Source organism: Thunnus thynnus, chromosome 21 (assembly GCF_963924715.1).
Source record: "Thunnus thynnus chromosome 21, fThuThy2.1, whole genome shotgun sequence".
NCBI classification, from domain to species: Eukaryota; Metazoa; Chordata; class Actinopteri; order Scombriformes; family Scombridae; genus Thunnus; species Thunnus thynnus.
The window spans coordinates 4,506,207-4,525,152 of NC_089537.1; the positions used below are offsets into that span (position 1 = coordinate 4,506,207).

At 38.4% G+C, this 18,946-nt stretch overlaps 2 protein-coding genes across 4 annotated transcripts; one reads left to right on the plus strand and one right to left on the minus strand.

The window, feature by feature from the left end:
* Positions 1-720: 720 nt before the first annotated feature.
* On the plus strand, positions 721-6,246 carry emc9 (ER membrane protein complex subunit 9). 2 transcript variants are annotated; one of them, XM_067577858.1, is made up of 6 exons: positions 721-896; positions 1,033-1,235; positions 2,953-3,029; positions 3,195-3,264; positions 3,477-3,571; positions 4,551-6,246. In XM_067577858.1, the coding sequence occupies exons 2-6, from the start codon at positions 1,041-1,043 to the stop codon at positions 4,729-4,731; spliced, it is 618 nt and encodes a 205-aa protein (XP_067433959.1). In that variant the 5' UTR covers positions 721-896; positions 1,033-1,040; the 3' UTR covers positions 4,732-6,246. The 2 variants fall into 2 exon arrangements, with proteins under 2 accessions (XP_067433959.1, XP_067433960.1); XM_067577859.1 differs by having other exon boundaries at positions 1,036-1,235.
* A 2-nt stretch (positions 6,247-6,248) lies between these two features.
* On the minus strand, positions 6,249-16,373 carry irf9 (interferon regulatory factor 9). Of its 2 annotated transcripts, none has more exons than XM_067577854.1 (10): positions 16,291-16,373; positions 15,822-15,928; positions 14,155-14,277; positions 13,889-14,069; positions 10,023-10,153; positions 9,493-9,577; positions 9,267-9,326; positions 8,441-8,830; positions 7,908-8,023; positions 6,249-7,285 (listed from the first exon to the last, which is right to left on the minus strand). In XM_067577854.1, exons 2-10 carry the CDS (start codon positions 15,876-15,878, stop codon positions 7,133-7,135), a joined length of 1,296 nt encoding a protein of 431 aa, XP_067433955.1. In that variant the 5' UTR covers positions 15,879-15,928; positions 16,291-16,373; the 3' UTR covers positions 6,249-7,132. The 2 variants fall into 2 exon arrangements, with proteins under 2 accessions (XP_067433955.1, XP_067433956.1); XM_067577855.1 differs by lacking the exon at positions 16,291-16,373 and adding an exon at positions 7,768-7,823 and having other exon boundaries at positions 7,150-7,285; positions 15,822-16,250.
* Between the last annotated feature and the right edge of the window lie 2,573 nt (positions 16,374-18,946).

An 18,946-nucleotide genomic window follows, 5' to 3' on the forward strand; every position in this document is an offset into this window, starting at 1 on the left:
GGTTGACTTTCAAACAGTTCAAATTATGTATAAAGCAAAAAACAATTATTACATGAAAGCATCCAAAAGTCATTAAAATAAGAGAAAGTCAATGTAATTTGAGAGGAATTTTCATGTTTAAAAACAATTAGTGAAGACTAATGTAAAAAACAAAACAAACAAAAAAACATTGTATTTCAGTCAAAGGTGTGAATTTATGGAACTGAAAACATGTTGAGCACTTAGTAAGTTTTAAAAAAATGTTTAAAAACTACTTAATGAACAACTATGAAAAATGGATGATCAGAAATAAACATTGGCATAGAAGGATAAGGTAGAGGATATGTAAATTGTTTTTGTCTTGTATTGTTTTGTTTTGTCTTCACAGTGTCAATTCAGATTTCAAAATGTGCATGCAGAACAGATTAAAACAGTAAAAATGGAAAATCAAGATGACAAAACAGTACAAAAAACTGACGATAAATAGAAAATAATTTAATATTTATGATTAAAGTGACAAAACATCAAATGAGGTTCATATTGTCTTTCAGTTTATACTTTTCTGTCTACTTCACTTGTCTCTATACATCCTCTCCACTAGAGGGAGAACTACCGCAGAGCGTAAGCGTGATGCAGGGGATGAAGAAATGATTGGCACCTTTATCCTCCAATCGGATACGAGGACGTCGACGAAAGGGCCAATCAAATGATTACATTTCACAGATCTGGGCGAGACAGGAAGTAGCCGTTCAATTGCCTTTTACTAACTGTCAGATTAAATAGTGAGCCGTTATATCTTTATTGCTGGTGGTTTACTACCCTAGATGAACCGTTATAATCGAAAATCGTGAGATTAACATTTGTCCGTCGAGGCTACGCTTGCTACATTTTTCTTTGATAATTATATTTCTCTAGAGGTAAGACTGAACTCAGCTCTACACAGTTAGCTCGTGTGCTAATGCTAATGCACATTCATATATGTGAGTGTGAGGTGACTGCAGCCTCTGCTCGGTGTGTTTTCAGCGCTTGTTGTCTGTCCGTGTGTCTCCTCAGTAGTCGTCATGGGTGAGGTGGAGCTTTCCTGTCGGGCTTATGTGAAGATGTACCTGCACGCCTGTCTGTTTCCACGGTGCAGCATCAACGGGCTGCTGTTGTCGTCCAGCTCGGCGGGCGGAGCTGTTTGTGTGACCGACTGTGTCCCACTGCTTCACTCCCACCTGCCTCTGGCTCCCATCACTCAGCTGGCTCTCACACAGGTAACAGCGGTGGGAAGTAACTACATTTACTCAAGTACTGTACAGTTTCAGAGGGAAATATTGTACTTTTTACTCCACTACATTTATTTGACAGCTTTAGTTACTTTTCAGATGAATATTTGACACAGTGGATAATATAACAAGCTTTTAAAATACAACACATTGTTAAAGATGAAACCAGTGGTTTCCAACCTTTTTGGCTTTTGACGTCTTACAAAAAGCAGTGTGTAGTCGGGGTCACATTTCACATGTCTATGAGTTGTTAACAGCTCCACCAAATAGTGATTTTTCCCTCTAAACTTCTCACATGCTTTCATTTCAATAAATGTTCAAATGATCCAATATTTCAGCAAAAATCAAAGATTAGAGAAAAAGTCCAAAAACTTAAAGCAGATTTGTGTATCAGAACTTCTTCTTCTTTCCTCTCCCATTAATCATTTCACGACCCCTCAGATTTATCTGCTGACCCTTTGGAGGGGTCCGACCCCTAGGTTGGGAACCACTGGACTAAACTAGCTAATTGTATATAAAGTAGTGTAAACTAGCTCCACCTCCAGCAGCTACAACAGTAACATGCTGCTCTAACACTGATGCTTCACTATTAATAATCTAATGATGTCATATATAATAATATATCAGTCAGAGGGACCAAACCACTACTTTTACTGCAATACTTTAACTACATCAAACTCATAATACTTATGTACTTTTACTGCAATACTTTAACTACATCAAGCTCATAATACTTATGTACTTTTACTGCAATACTTTGGCCGGATTAATCAGGACTCTATTGACCCCCACTACACATGGTAGTGCTCTAGAGCTGAAAGGATTAATGGATTAGTTGCCAGCTACTAAATTAATCTTCAACTATTCTGATAATGGATTAATTATTTTTTTAAGAAGAAAATTTCCACAATCTCTTAATTTCAGCTTCTCCAATGTGAATATTTTCTTGTTTCTTTAATCCTCTATGAGAGTAAACTGAACAATCAATCGATTTAGAGCTGCAACAATTACATAATCCTTTATGAAAGAAAATAATTGTCAGACCTATTGATAATGAAAATAACTGTTGGTTGCAGCTTTAAGGTGGCTGTATACTCCGACGGCGGTTAAGGTGGGAGGGGGGTATACGGCCATACCTGTAACTTTCTGAAACAGACAAACCGACATTCACACAGTGATTGGTCAGCTGAGGTGAGAAAGGAGCCAGAGTCTGAACTTCTTTCTCTCACTCTTTCATTCTTCCCACAACAGTTTCTGTCGCTTTTCATGTGAACAGCTGAGTGCATCACTATGACGGCCTTCCAGGAGGGACTGTCAGAAAATACGCGCCGTTATCCCCGTATTTAAATGATATCACGTCTCCCCCGTTTGGAATAATACTACCTTCCAGGCAGCTTCAGGAGGCGGGCCTTAAAGAGACCGGAGCTAAAACAGCCTGTTTCAGAAAGAGGCTGAACTGAGGGGCTGCATAAAGGACCAGTATAAGATAAAAAAGGAGTTTTTAACTGTAAATCATGCAAAGATATTCCAGTAAAGCCCCAGAATATAAATATAAACCTGTAAATGTGCAGAACAAGCCCCCTTTAAAATAGCTAAAAAAAAAAATGTCCCTGCTGCCGGCTGTGTTTTGTCAGCTGTTTGCAGAGAAAATCCAGTTTTGCATCTGATTTAAATGTTGATTTTAAAGTTTTCCCTCCCGTTTCAGGTGGATGTGTGGTGTTCACAGACGCAGCAGAGGATAGTGGGATACTATCAAGCCAACGCCTGTGTTTCAGACAGCAGGTGAGTTTCCATGGTGTCTTCAGTCGGTTGCAATCTGCGACCTCACCACTAGATGGCACTAAATCCCACACACTGATCCTTTAAATACACCACACACTCTAAACTTCTCTAAAAATGAAGTTTTTTTTTTTTTTTTTCCCTCTCCTCATCTTTTCCACTCAACAGCCCGACACCATGTGCACTGAAGATAGCCGATAAGATTGCTGAGCAGTTTGACAGCGCTGTTTTGTTAATGGTGAGTAAAGCACAAGAACATTAGCTGTTTTTAATATTATCATTAAAAACATGAATACTTTGGGATTTCTGCTGTTGTTCAGCAGTTTAAAGGCATTTCTTTGGGTCCTGGTAGCATTTTGTCACTTTTGATATTTAATAAATGATTGATTTATTAAAAGAAATCTGATTATTAGCTCTGTTAATCGTTCTTTGCTCTGTTCTTCTTCACAGCTTGACGGTAGTAAGATGTCTCCAGACTATCGGGTTCCTCCCATAGTGATGTACGAGCGAAAAGATTCAAGATGGACGCTCAAAGACAAACACACGTAAGAACCAGCCAGAGGGCTCGCGGGTTTGTTTTTGTCCTGAGTTGAACCTTTCAGGCTGCGTCCAAATCCTACCTGCCTGTCGACGGCTTAAAGGCTAAATTCCAATCTCTTGAATCACTATATGACCCGAAGGGTTTGATCCGTAGAGCTCGTTTGGAGCGTCGCCAAGCCTGGGAAACTCCGCTCCAGATCGAGTACTGATTACCACTTCAGTTTAAATATTTGCCGCTTAATTAATGTCCTGTAGGCATCACTGTTGATATGTAGGTTTCTGTTAACTTGGAAATTATAAATGACACACTTGACAAGTTTTTGCCGTCTCATCGGTTTCGTCTTTGCTTGTCGAGCCGCAGGATCGTTCTTCAGAGCACCGCACATAGTTTATAGACAAAGTATGCTGAAGATAAAAGCTTAAGTTATGTTTTAATCCACCTGTTTATTCATATTATCAGTTTGTGCATGTAAAACCGTTGTGCAAATGGAAGAAATTTAACATAAAAGTCAACACATCCTTTGTTTTTAGCTTAGCATTCATGTTAGAAATAGAAAAAATAAAAGAGAGCAGATGAGTGAAGGTGTCAGAGGTGAACTTTGCATCCTCGGTTTAAGATTAGAGCTCTTATCATGTGTCGTCCTCTCGTCTTGTCACATCACAGCAGATTTCACTCATAACCAAAACTAAGCCAGACCAGAGAGTTGTCACTTCTGAGAAACTCCAAGTGAGAGTTTAATAAGCTCTGCACAAAATTTGACACTGAATTACCTTTTAATCTTGAAGAAGAGGAGCTTAAGAAAAGGATTTAATCGCTACATTCCATATATTTTTCCAATCTGTTCTAGTTAAATGTTAAAGTTCAGCTCCTGTTCCAGCCGTGTGGAGCAGAGGGCATCGGGCGCTTCAGACTAACGATCATCAGGCAAAAATAATGAAGATCTCACCAACATTAACCCGTCTCTTGTTTTTCTCTCTGTTCAGGATAATGCTGAGACAGTGGGAGGAGACCCGGGCGATAGCCAGTCAGATGCAGGAGTCCGGCGATCACACGCTACTGGTGGATTACGACAGCCACCTGGACGACATAACAAAAGACTGGACCAATCAGAAACTTAACACCAAGATAGCGGAGCTCGCCTCGCCGGCCAACGGGAACATCTAGACGCCGAAGAAGTGACATCAGTTTGTACCAGAACGCAGATTTATTTCTGTTCTGACCCGACGTCGTGCACACACACACACACACACGTGTGACTTTTATAACCAGCCAGAGTTTAGGAATACGTTTTATTTTTAATGCATTTTCATGACTGAACATAACATAGAACATGCATAAATAACAAAACTATTTACATCTTGGTAGATCTCTGCAGTCTTCCCCCCCATCTCTGCAGTCTTCCCCCCCCCCCCTCAGAGTGTGCCTTGTGGTTTAGCCCGACACCCTGCTGATTTAAAGAAAAAAAAAAATCCACCTTAAAAATCACCTTTTACACACTATAACAAAGCAGCTGTGGTATTTCTGGTCCAGTTTTGTTATCTGATACTTTACTATTATTTTTTCCTACATAAAACACATAATGGTTGACAAAGTAACAAACATCTGACAATACAAAAGTCCTGCAGTAAATATCAGTTTGTTGAAGCTCAAAATGTTTGTTTTTTTGTCCGCAGGTGGATGTTTGATGGTAGATTTAAGGCGTTCTGCAGATGTTGCTTTCAAGTGTAACTCGTGAGGTCGGATTTTCAACACGTGAAGTCAAGTTTCTGATATTCTTGAAACATCAAACAACAGTAGTAACACGTTTGAATAGTAAATTATCATTTAAAAAAAACTTTCAGCTCTTAACTTTTAGATAAAATTCCACCTATAAATGTATAAATACATCATTTGTGGCTCAGATGGACTTCGATACATCTGGTTAAATGTCTCTTTATTTCTGCTTTTTGTAACCGATGCACCAAATATTCAGGCAGCAGCTATGTGTCTGCTTATGTATCTTTTTGTACTTTGCTTTATGCTGCCTTGAAATCCTCAGTAGTTGTTGCTTTTAAAGCTGATAAACACTGTTTATTGGTATCGACATGATTCGCTTAATGTGGCTGCTTCCTGACTGAATTGATTTTGCATCAGTAGCAAAAAGAAGGAAAATATGTACAGAGGAAATTTCCTATAAAGCAAAACAACAAACAGGCGTCTAACAAGACATCTGCAACACCTTTAAAAACTAATATAAAGTCTGAACAAAAAGCAAATATGGTGAGCTTCAGCAGACTGTATTTACTGCAGGATTGTTGTATTGAACTAAACGATACTTTTGTTGAACCCATTTACTGTACATCCAGAGCAGCTACAACAGAGTCTGACGGGAGGAAAAACATTTTTAAAAAAGCTTTTTAAAGCGTCTTCGTCAGACTTCGGTGTAACTTTCAGGAACACTAATCTCAAGTTTACACGTCTCCTCTGGAGGAAAACATTAATTTACTAGATTAGTTCACATAACACTCTAAAAATGCACTGAATGTCCCAGATGGAGGAAGAATATATAACAGGTTGTTGTTTTTTTTTTTTCTTTTATTGATCCTGAATTAGCACCACTACAGACCTGGCGCACGGTGCAGCATTCTGTCTCATCATGAGTGTGAAACTTTATCTATTAAAAGACGACCATGAACCCAACGTTTGTAAAAGTTTTCATGTCTGTTTTTAACAAATACGATGACGAAACAATCAGGAAGAAGAGTCAGATAAACAAAAAAAGTGAAAAACTACTGCAAGATATGTCTTTGCTCACTACTGTTTCTACTCTACTTCACTATTTAAAAACTACTAAGGTTTTTATTGAAGTTTCCCTTTTTATTTACTGCAAAAACAATCATTTTTTACAAAACAAGGTTTATATAGTACTATAGTAGAAACACTTACAGCAATGGTTCCCAACCTGTTTTAAAAAAAACCAAAACAATTGTGACCAGTTCAACCAGTTTGTTTTTAATAAAGGTATCTAAAATGATCCAGTCCTGCTTTCCTATCCTGTTGTCCTCTCGACCCCCTGTGAGGGTCCCGACCCACAGGTTGGGAACCACTGGTATTAGAGGAACATATATGTGCAACCATTAAAGAAGAGATAGAGATATATTTATATATATATGTACATACAGACTGACAGACAAGGTGTCAGTGTTGGTTTACATGTAGTGCTTCCAGTACACCAACTAATGTCTACGAGGACATGAACTCCATCCATGAAGCTCAATATCCGTTTCCATGGTAAAAAAAATACACCTTTGATCTCCAGTCATAAAGCTTTAAAAGAAAAAAAAAAGTTATTTCTATATTTTTTTTTAGTGCTCAGTTGTTTTGTGCTTCCTGTCACCAGGAAACACTCACAGATTCATTCCAACAATATTGAAATATGTTTATCACTATTACATTTACAGAATTCAGACTCAGTAATTGATCTGTTTGTTAAATTTGGACCCCGCCCCCCTCCAAAAAAAAAAAGTTTCTGTCATTATAAACTGTAAGCTGATGCTGTGGGGGGGCGGGGGCTTGGGCGCAGTGCTCAGACGGCCTCGGCAATCGGCGTCGGCACGGTGACCAGGTTCAGGGTGATCTCTCCCAATGGAGACTGGCTGGCCAGAGACTGGAGGATGGTGATGGACTCGTAGATGGACTGAGCGTTCTGGACCTGCCGCTCCGCCCACGGCAACGAGATCTGCAGAGGAGAGAAAAAGAGGAGACGAAGAGTAGCTGTTATTATTCTTTACTTGGCTTCGTTTATGAGGATTTTTTTCCTTTTTCAAGTGTAAATGTTAACTTTGTGTTTATTCTGATCTCATGTTTGGTTCATTTAAAGGCCTCTGATGCAGCGAAGATCATTGTGTTTTTAAGGTGGTTCTGCAGTCAAACTGTATTTTAATGAAAGCAAAAAGCTGTTTTGGGATTAATTACAAATGAATTGAGAGCAGTTTCAATTAATTAATTGAGAATAGAGACAGCAGATAGATCTGAATACAACCAAGTTCATTGTTTTGATCTCAAAACTACTTTTTTCTTTGAATAAAACATTTTTAGATTATGCCACAAAAGCTTTATTTTGAAATAGGTTTTATTTTTTTACTAAACATTTGACCGCTACGAGTAGAATTTTTTTATCTTTGTAGAAAAGTGCCAGAAAATGTCAAGTTCATCACATACTGTGTTTGTGTGTTGTAAGCAAATCAGGGTTTAACAAAAATGTTCTGAAGTTCCACCTGTTAAGAGCAAATAAAGAAACAGTTAAATTCACTAAATGTAGCAGGTGACACATCAGGATGTTATGAGAAAAGGTTTCGTACCTGAACAATAATGAGTTTTCTGGATGGATCTTCTGTGTTGGACAGTTCTTCACCGAAACACAGAGTGATGCTGGTCTGAGGAGGCTCGCCGCCGTTTGAGCGGAAGTTATCCAGTTCTGAACAGGAAAAGAAGTGAGTTTCAAAATAAAAGAAGTGAAACACAAACATGAAGTATTCACAACATTGTTCTGTTTGTATCATCTTAAAAAACTGAATATTCTTTGTCATCTAAAGAGTTTTTATGAGTTATGTGTCGCTTGATTTTGGTCGACTGGTCTTATACGTGTTGTGTTTCTGAATGTTTCTTCTTCTGTGGTCTCAATCTCAACAAGATTGTTAAATATAACCTGGTTTATAACCCTGTGTAATGATTATCAGAAGCTCTTTTAATGGTGATGTGCAGACGAGCTGGTGGATCTTTCAGGAATATTCTTAAAACAAATTAAATCATGTTCAGATTAAATCACAGACGTGTCGTTACGGTCGTCGTGCAGGTGAAGGTTCGGCGTCTCGGTGTTTAAAGGAGGACTCACCTTGTTTGAAAGTGTCTTTGCTGAACAGCAGCACCGGCTCCGTGTTTCTCTCCATCTTGTGCAGCCCCGGCCTGGTCGTATGCGGCCCCGTCCAGAAGACCCGCCCCTGGCAGAAGCGTTTGCCGTAAACGCCCTGCGGCGTGGTGGTCAGCACCACCCCTTTCTCCATGAAGGGCAGCAGGGTGAGCAGGGCCTGCAGCTCGGGGCCGGCCGGCAGCGTGGAGGGAGGCTCCGGCAGGGGGATGCGCGGGAACCTGCCTTTCAAGGCGGCCGACGTCGGGGGCATGAGGGAGGAAGGCAAGTACGTTATCCGGACGTCGGTGCCCTGGATCTGCCGCTTGAGGACCTCCTGACCTAAATAGTGAACCGCCACGTTCAAGGAGTCCTGAGCTGCAGACGAAGAAACAGAGATGGAGACGTTTTAGTCAAAAAGCTACAAAAAAGAGGCGGTGAGCTGGAGATCGTCCAGCATTTCTAGGATGTTTTTTATAGTTAAAGATCTGCTCCAGACATGAACATTTAATATATCTGCACATTTACAGGTGTCTGTTTATATTCTGGGGCTCTACTGGAATATCTCCTCATTTATCTCATACTGGCTCTTTATGCAGCTCCTCAGTTCAGCCTCTCATTGTATGTGCACTGGAGGCTTCATGTTAGTTACACACTGGACCACAAATGGCTCCAAACTGGTTGTGATGTCACAAACTCTGCTCATAGGAAAACAGTTCTCTAGTGTCAGACCCCACAGTCAGCTGACACTGAGAAAAGCTCATTTTTGATTCGTTCAGTACTCGTTATGTACAGTAAATGTTTTGTTTATTACCTCCCGGAGGAGGAGGGACGCTCTCCTCGATCCGCACGTCCAGCTGGATCTCATCGACCACTGCGGAGAGAAATAAAAAGCAACGGATCAGCTGAGCGTAGCGTCTCTTTTCATTCGTTTCAGGTGTCACTTTAGAGTTAGATGGCTGGTTAGTTCATGTTTGAGATCCATATCTTAGTAAAGCAAACACCCTCCATTAGTTCAGTCTTCCTCTGCTGTCACTCACCGTCTCTTTGTATAATGGCGTCGATCTGAATCGGCTCCTCTGATTGGACGGGACTGTCGCTCTGCAGCAGCAGGTCTCCAACACGCTGGGAAACACAAAGGTTGAAGGTTTTTATCCTGCAGCCCTCCTGTGTTTCTTAATCAGATATTTTCGATCATCTTTCTGAGTTTCTCCTGTTTTTTTCTACATTTGCAGTGTAGCTGTACGTCTTAAATATGGATTTATTGCCACAATACAAATGTCAATGTTCCTGCATGATGAATCCTAACATCCTTAGTGATTATCTGACTCATCCAGACAACAGAATAAGACCCATAACAGCCTTTTTTCAGTGAGATTAATTTCAACGTGCTAACAGACTCACAGGGGTTAAAAGCTTGGGTGTTGCCATAATAAAGAAAACATGTTGTGATCAGATCCTATTTATAATCTTCATGTTAGAACAAGTCAGACTTGACTCAGGTTTTCCTAAATCTCAGATGGACTCTGGATGGATTTTGAAAACCCCGTTGCCATGGCTGCGACCTCACCAGCTGAGACGAGACCTCCTCGGTCTTTATCTGCTTGACCCGACCTTCGTCGTCGCTCTCCTCGTCGCTGCTCCTTCTCTTCAGCCTCCTCGTCGGTTTCTCTCTGGGTTTCTTTTCGGGCGTCACCAAACCTGAACAAACAGAAACTCTTTTTATGACACGTCGTTATCGGTCTTGGCAAACACTAGAAGAGTCTGTTGGGTTTTTGAATAAACAAATTTATTTTTGAGCGATTGAAAGCGGAGCAGCTGTGCTTTGATGACTGGTTTCTACACTAAGTGTATTTGCCCCAGTAACTGGGTCAACTTTGGCTGAACTCTCTGGACCCAGTATTAGCTCACACCCTGCCCCGCTGACTCAGCAAAACAGCTGATTCGATAGTACGCTCGCTGCCCTGGCGACAAGTCACCTGATCTGTTTTTATCTTTCTTTCGTCCTGCGGTATTAATTCATGATTTACAGATGAATTTCAGGAAACAAAAGTATTTCTCAACTTTTACTTCATCTCAAAACATCTCCACTCGCCAGGAAAAGCAATAAAAGAATGAACCAGTAACACCAGTCAGGCTTTGCCAGAGCCACCAGGTGCAATAAGGCATGACGAGTTTATTTGAATAACACCTTATAAAACACACGGTGTCTTTATATAAGACCCTGATACGCATTAAAACTGAGTTAAGAGCAAATAGACGAGAGCAAAGAGCAATAAAAATGAGTTTAAGAGCAATAAAAATAAAAGAAACACCAGTTTCAGAGCAGTAAAAGATCTTCTGTCCATAATTTAAGCAGAAAAGCAGCTTTTAAATATTTCCTTGATGTTCTTATGACTTAAAATGTGCAAAAAAAAGCAGAATTTAAATACAGAAATCCCCCCAAAAAACACCAGAAACTATCAGGTGATGGTGTCACAAGAAGTTTTGAAACAATAGTAAGATGAAGAGGAGTGTGTGTGTGTGTGTGTGTGTGTGTGTGTGTGTGTGTGTGTGTGTGTGTGAGTCAGTGGGGAAAAGGTGACGACGTGTTTCCTTTGTACAGTAAGAGACGAGAGGAAGGTTCACTGTGGTACATTTAAGACTTGTTGTGTAACGTTGTAATCAGTGTTTCGTTCTGCTGACTGAACGTTCAGAGTGTCAGTTTGTGTGATGAAGGTCAACAAGTTAAACGTAGCAACGTTTCTCTCACGTTGTTGTATTTACAGACGAGAGAAACATCTGTTTACTCAATTACAACTGATCAATTAATCATTATCGTTAATAGAAATGCACAGAGAGACAGTAACAGTTTTACAGTCTTAATCACTGTGAGGGTCGACTGATAGTTCGTTAACATTAAGTGACTTTAATATTATAACGATATATATAATAATTCCATCATATTCTGTTATTGTTTTACTGTTTTCTGTTGTCTAAATTAAGCGGCGAAGATCCGTCGATCGACAGACAATTAAAAGCAAACTGTTTTAATAATCGATTAATCAGTTTTAGTCAGTCTGTCTTTCATCCTCTGTGACAGTGAAGTGAATATCTTTGGGTTGTGGACGTCATCTTGGGCTTTAAGAGACATTGATCGACAAGATCGAATGACTAATCGATTAATCGATAATTGATTAGTTTGAGCTCCAGTGACGAGTTTTGTCTGTTGAAATGCAGCGAAACACTTTTAAAATCACATTAATGATCAATTTGATTATTTTAACTGTAATCGTTGCAAACGTTTGACATATTTGTGATTATACTGATGTTAAAATATTCGCATTAAAGGACAATTTCACATTTTTAAAGTGTCTTCGTCCGTCTTTTAATACTCTGATATTAATTTAATCCTCATTATTCAGCCTTAAAACCTCACAACCCAAAACTTCCATGTTGTTTTTTTTGTGTTTTACAACCAGCTGGATGAATTTTAAATTGGCTGTTAAATGTGAAGCCTCCCTGTTGCTGCTGATAGACTTATCAGAATACATCCGAGGCGTCTCTCAGCTGCTCTCAGATATAAAAAGTTGCTCCTCGGCTCTTTGTCGGACTCGTTGTTTACCACCAACATAAATAAAGGAAACGGACGCTGGTATTTTGAGCAGCGAGATGTTTACATTTGTCTGTTTGAGCAAGAATGAAGCTTCAGTATTTCATCAGGCTAGTAGGTCAAAACTTCTTCTTTCCACAGCAGATAAATACAACCAACCTCGTCCTCGTTTTATCATCTGTAAACATTCAGCGGTCACTGATGTACAGACTGACCGACTCATGAAACCACAGTGTCAACAGTGTCGGTGATATGTTCACAGTTGTAGGTTTGGATATTTGACAGTTTAATTAAGAATCAACTCTCTCTTCATCTTGTATATTGTTGATTAACGTTTTTTTAAATTAGCATGAGATGTTGCAGAGTTGCATGCTGTAAGGCTGCAACTAAGGATCATATAAAACAGAGAAACATATTTTGAGAAGCAGGAACTAGAGAATGTTCTCCGTTGATCAACTGATTAATTGACTGTCTAATCCGTACCGTGCACGCCCTAGATCAGATGTTCTCAATTTGTGCATTGCTGTGTGGGCGGATTTATAGCCATAGAGGAATGTTTTTTCACTGTACGTTGACATGGTAATTAATCAGAGGGCCTCCAGCCTCTCACACTCGCTGTGTTTTATTGTCTTAAGTGCAGCAGCAGGAGGAGATAAGGGGTCCCGGAGGAGAACCAGACTTCCCTGATTACATTAAAGGCATCTCTGACCCGGAGATGCCCGCTTGTTTTTCTCTCCCGAGTGGTGTGATCTGACAGGAGAGATGTGTGTGTGTCATGCTGAGTTGTGTAAGCTGTTGGTATCTGACTGTAAACCTGCTGCAGCGAGAACGTCTCTGATATCAGATGCTGAACTTATATATTCAAATAAGCACAACCGAAGCTGGTCGAGTTGTTATTTTATTCATCAAAGCATCGATTGGTCTGTTTCTGTATCTCTGAGACAAGAATATTCATTTCTTTCTCAAGGAGGAATAATTAAAATGTAAATATCAGGTTGTGCCTAGTTTGGGTCTTAAATTTAGCATCTTTCTGTCGCTGTTTTCAGAGCAAACCATGAACGCAGCACAGCTAGTGTATGGTGAAGTTAGTGAGTAGAAGTGATCGATAGTTTGCAGGATTTTTCTAAATCTAAAAGAGACACCGAGCTGCGTTTAAAGTCATTTCGGTCAACTGTTTTCAACTTTGTGGTGTTTTTAGAGGTTTCGTTGTTGCTCATTTGCAGGATGCAGCAACGTACAGTTCACTGCTCAGTTTAATTGGTTTCATTAATTAGGCGAATAGTAGTAGCGGCACCTCCCTACATTAATATGCTACATGTTGTTATGAGAGTTATGACGTGTCGGACTTTCCTTCCTGCTCTTGAACACGTCATAGTTTTTAGCGTTGGCAGAGCTTTTACAGTAAAATATTTGCTGCAAATCATTATATTTTAATTTTGTGGGTTTTTTTTTTTAACAGTTGGATTAACAGAAGGATGATTATGAATACTTTACATATTTCTCACCCTGTTATATTGTATTTTGCACATTTTGTAAGTCATGTTATTGTTGAACGTTAAGCTTTTACTCTTTTAAAACCAATTATAATGTAAGATAACGGTGATATCGAGCACTTATCAGCATTTTAATTAACGTGTAACTGCAGAACTGATGTTTTATTACCATTTATTAACCAGCAGGAGAGATTTTTCACCACCTGCGAACCTGAAAGTTTCTCTTAACGGTTTCTAACTGACCTGTGAGACGTTAGTCAATTATTTATTTGATATATTGTGTGTGTGGGAGGAATTCAAACGGTTTTAAGCTCAAGTGGAGCGTGCGGAGCGTCTGGATCAGTGTCTCACCCTGCTCGCTGATGGGGACGAGGCGGTAGACCTTGTAGGGCTCTGAGATGTCCAGCTGAGCTCGTTCGTTCACCTCTGTGAACTCCGGACTCTTGTTGAGGGCGCAGCGCAGACGAGTCTTCCAGGACGCCGGGTTGTCGCGCCCCTCCTCCGTCAGTTTCCCCTTAAACTCCGCCCACGCCTGCAGAGGACACAGGTTTCACAGTGTCAAGTGATGTTAAGTGTTTTGAGAATTTAGAGTTTAGAGCCGGTAAACGCATGTTGACCTTGAAGATGGCGGCGTCCTCGTCTTTGCGGAAGTCCTGTTTCCCCGCGTGTTTCCACGGGATGCGGAACATGGTTTTAGCATCGTCGTCCCACACCAGCCCCGGATATTTACCGCTGCTGACCTGCAACAGCAACAAAGTAAAAACACTTAAACACAACTTAAAAACTGTCTCACAAAAAGCAGCAAGTAGTCGGCGTCACATTTCAGAAAATATTCACATTTGAGAAGCTGGAACCAGAAAATTTTTGTATTTTTTCTTAAAAAATGGTTTAAAACCATTAATCAGTCATCAAAGTAGATGGTGATTAATTTTTGCAGCTCTAAAGAAAAGTAAAATATAACTTTCTTCTGTCTTCTTGTGTCTTTCTAGGTTGGGATGTTTTCTATCATCACTATAACACTGTAGAACTTATTTATTTGTACTTTACTGCAGTATTGCTACTTTTACTTAAGTAAAAAATCAACATATGGTGTCACAACTGTTTCCCCCCAAAGAACAATCAAAACACATCCTTACTTCAGATTAAATACTGTATGTAAACATAAGAGGCCAAAAAATACATCAGGATGCTAAATTAGAAGTAATATGCAGTGTTGGAAAGTAACTAAGTACTGCACTTAAGTACAATTTTAAGGTATTTGTACTTTACTTGAGTATTTCCAAGTGATGCTACTTTATACTTCCACTCCACTACATTTCAGAGGGAAATATTGTACTTTCTACTCCACTACATTTATTTAACAGCTTTAGTTACTTTTCAGATGAAGATTTGACACAATGGATAATATAACAAGCTTTTAAAATACAACACATTGTTAAAGATGAAACCGGTGGTTTCCAACCTTTTTGACTTTTGACATCTTACAAAAAGCAGTGTGTAGTCGGGGTCACATTTCACATGTCTATGAGTTGTTAACAGCTCCACCAAATAGTGATTTTTCCCTCTTAACTTCTCACATGCTTTCATTTACATAAATGTTCAAATGATCCAATATTTCACGACCCCTCGGATTTATCTGCTGACCCTTTGGAGGGGCCCCGACCCCTAGGTTGGGAACCACTGGACTAAACTAGCTAACTGTATATAAAGTAGTGTAAACTAGCTCCACCTCCAGCAGCTACAACAGTAACATGCTGCTCTAACACTGATGCTTCACTATTAATAATCTAATGATGTCATATATAATAATATATTAGTCAGAGGGACCAAACCACTACTTTTACTGCAATACTTTAACTACATCAAGCTCATAATACTTATGTACTTTTACTGCAATACTTTAACTACATCAAGCTCATAATACTTATGTACTTTTACTGTAGTAGGATTTTACATGCAGTACATGTAATGGAGTATTTGTACATTGCAGTATTGGTACTTTTACTTAAATAGATGATCTGACTGGTGTTTATAACCTTTTATCAGTAAAACAAGTAAAGTCTTACTGAAGATTTTAGTCCTCAATATGTGCAGTTGCGTGTATATTCAGTCTCAGTGGAGCCCCCTCTCTCCCCCTCTCTCCCCCTCCCTCTCTCTTCTATTTTCCCTTTCCCTCTCCTTCATCATCCTCCTCCTCCTCCTCCTCTTCCTCACCCCCCAGCTCACTCACACACCCTCAAACAAACGAATAATAATAAAAAACAAGAAACCAACACAAACTCACCTGTTCAACGATCCAGTTGCGCAGTCTGCGAGTGGAGCGCATTCTCCCTCCTGCCATGTCTCCAAAAAAGCACCAAAAAAACCCCACCACACACACACACACACACACTGGCACAAACAAACAAACAAAAACAAATAAACAGCCACCGTGAGCAGACACATCACAGCCCGTATACCTCCACTGACAGAAAAAACACTTCCTTCTTCTTTTTTTTCAAAGTGTAAAACAGCAACTAAACTGCACGATCGAGTCGTTTTAATGCACATTTTGAAATCCGCTGTCAACAACACGTTAAACCCACAACATCCAAAATGTTTCCTTATTAAAAAAAAAAAAAATGCTGCCCGCTTCTAGAGACTAAATATATAAATGATCGGAAGAAACATCCGCTTTCGCTTGATATTTATAAATATATCAAATATAGACGGAGAGGTGTTGGATTTAGGAAGTAGGTTTAAGTTTCGTTTACCTCGGTTGCGTTTCCTCCGCGGTGCTTGCAGAATGTGACAGACGGTCAGTGCTGCTCGATGCTGCCGCTTCACAGGCAGCAGACTCTCCTTTTCCCAGAAGTCACGTGACTTACGAGAAACGGGTCCGCGTGCGGCCCGCGAGGGGGCGACAAACACACCGGAAACACCGTGTATTGTGCAGGTTATGTATTATGTAACACATCAAAGCAGTGTTTTATTTAAGTTATTTCTTATATGTTCCCCTCTTTTTTTAAAAAATATCTACATTACTTTAAAAAATAAAATACAGTGTTTCCGGTTGTATTTACATTTATGCTCCATTTCCTAAAACTCCAAACACAAATGCATAACTGTACATTCAAAAGTCATGAATAACCTCTTTACATGATGAATACAATATAAAGAAAAACAATACATGTATATGTGTTAAAATAGTTTAATTCCTCAGTGTTCTGCATTAAAATAAACTGAAATTGAGTGAAAAATTATTGTAATTATTGTATAAATTTATTGTAAAAATTTGCAAAGAATGTAGAATACAGTAAACATATAGTTACATCTAAGCCAAACTTTGCTTTCAGATCTCACAAAAAAGCCATAAAATACACAAAAAGTGTGTAGTTGGTGTCACATTTGAGAAGCTGGAATCAGAAAATATTTTAAACGATTAATCAGTCACCAAAATAGTTGGTAACTTAAAAGTAAAGTTAAAAAAAAGTAAAGTAAAATGTAAGTCCCTGTGTCTCTCTAGGTTATAACACTGTAGAACTTATTAATTTTTACTTGACTGCAGTGTTGCTACTTTTACAGTTTTTTTTTCTCAACTGCTGAGACGCATTTCTTCTTAATTATGCCTCATTTCCCTAAACACAAACATAACTGCATACTCAAAAACGGTGTAATCTTACATCTAAACCAAACTTCAAACTTCACACAAAAGCCATCAGATACACACATAAAAAAACAAAACAAAAAAAAACAGCTGTTACACACTGGTTAGATCAATTCAAAACACGTTAGTGTAAAAACCTGATCCTGGAATGACTAATGGTTTACTAGTTTCCTCCCAGAACAACCTCTTTACATGATGAACACAATATAAAGACACAACACATGTATACATCTTTAAAAATGTTTAATTCCTCAGTTTACTGTTGTAAAATAAACTGAAATTGAGTGAAAAAGTAAACATACAGTAAATTTCCATGTATTTACTGATAAAAAACAATAAAAACAGTTTGTACATAAAGAAATAAATCACATTTATTCTGCCTTCAGGTCTTTGTGGGTGAACTGACCTTTGACCCCGTTATCTCTCTATCCTGAGCTTCTATTGGTGAGTAATTTAGACTTTTATGTGTTTTATTATGTGTTAATTGTGTGTTAACTGGTTTCCGGCTGTGATATTGAACGTTAGGTCTTTTCTAAACGAGAACTTGAGTGAAAACAGGAGAATCTTAGGTGTTTATAGTTTTAATAGATGGCGTCATGGGGCTCAGTTATAGCGTGTAAGAGATCGAGAAAAACTGTAAAGAGGAAATGAAAGAGAAGGAAAACACACACAGACTAATAAAACATCTAAAAGATAAAAGTCTGTGGACTAATTTGTGTCAGTTTAGGGGTCCTTGGCTTAAATGTCCCAATTTATATATATATATATATATATATATATATATATATATATATATATATATATATATATATATATATATATATATGTATAAATGTCCACATTACTTAAAAAATACAGTGTTTTATCACTCATAATATTTATTTACACTATTATATTTATACACAGTTTCCTGTTTTATCTAAAGGGAAACAGAAACAGGAGAAGTTTTGGACAATAAGGATGACTGAGGGAAAAGATAAAGGAAGAGAATTAATATTCCTATTCTTAGGTTTATTTTATGTCTCTTTTATTGAGTATATACATATCTTTATCAATTTTTATTTACACAACAAGCTACTGTATGTATATATGTATATATATGTATATATGTATGAGCTTCTTTGGCTCAATAAAAATATCTGAGAACAAAAAAAAAATACAGGGTTTTCAAAAAAGTCTCAGTATTTAATTATTTTAAAGTTGATAGTATTCAGTTCTGATCTTGTGACAGTGAAGAAGTTTCCTTCATCTGTTGCTCTTCCTGAAGTATCTTCCTCTTTTTTCACATTAAGGTAAATTTGTGTGTAAATTTCAGCTGTAAAAATTAGAGAAAAATACAAATCTAAGAGAGTACAAGTGGAATTTAAGAAAGTATTTAGAGTTTCAGATGTATTTCTGTGCAATATAATGTATATTTGTATATATCTACTGTATATATATTCATTCATCTCTTATTTTTCTCTTCTCTCTGTCCTTTTTTACAATTATAATCTTTAATTAGCAGCAAACATCACTCCTCCCTTCAACAGTTAGTTATTCTCTGCTTACTCTAGAAGTATTTTCATTCTTAGTAAATCAAATTTAACAATTTAACAAAGTAAAAGTCCTGCATTCAAAATCTTACTTAAGTTAAAATTGTACTTAAGTGCAGAAATGACATGAAAGTGACATGAAATCGTCTTTCTGCAGCGTCAAAACGTTATTATGGATCAATTTCACACTTGTTGCAGCAAAGTGAACAAATCCACTTTTCCACTCCATCG

Bases quoted from the DNA above. Each gene is read 5' to 3' on its own strand.
- emc9 (XM_067577858.1), top strand. From the start codon at position 1,041: ATGGGTGAGGTGGAGCTTTCCTGTCGGGCTTATGTGAAGATGTACCTG. The intron at 1,236-2,952 runs GTAACAGCGGTG...CTCCCGTTTCAG, and splicing joins CTCAGCTGGCTCTCACACAG to GTGGATGTGTGGTGTTCACA. The intron at 3,265-3,476 runs GTGAGTAAAGCA...TCTTCTTCACAG, and splicing joins ACAGCGCTGTTTTGTTAATG to CTTGACGGTAGTAAGATGTC.
- irf9 (XM_067577854.1), bottom strand. From the start codon at position 15,878: ATGGCAGGAGGGAGAATGCGCTCCACTCGCAGACTGCGCAACTGGATC. The intron at 14,278-15,821 runs GTGAGTTTGTGT...TTGCTGTTGCAG, and splicing joins GCAACTGGATCGTTGAACAG to GTCAGCAGCGGTAAATATCC. The intron at 8,831-9,266 runs GTAATAAACAAA...CTTCGTCTGCAG, and splicing joins CGTCCCTCCTCCTCCGGGAG to CTCAGGACTCCTTGAACGTG.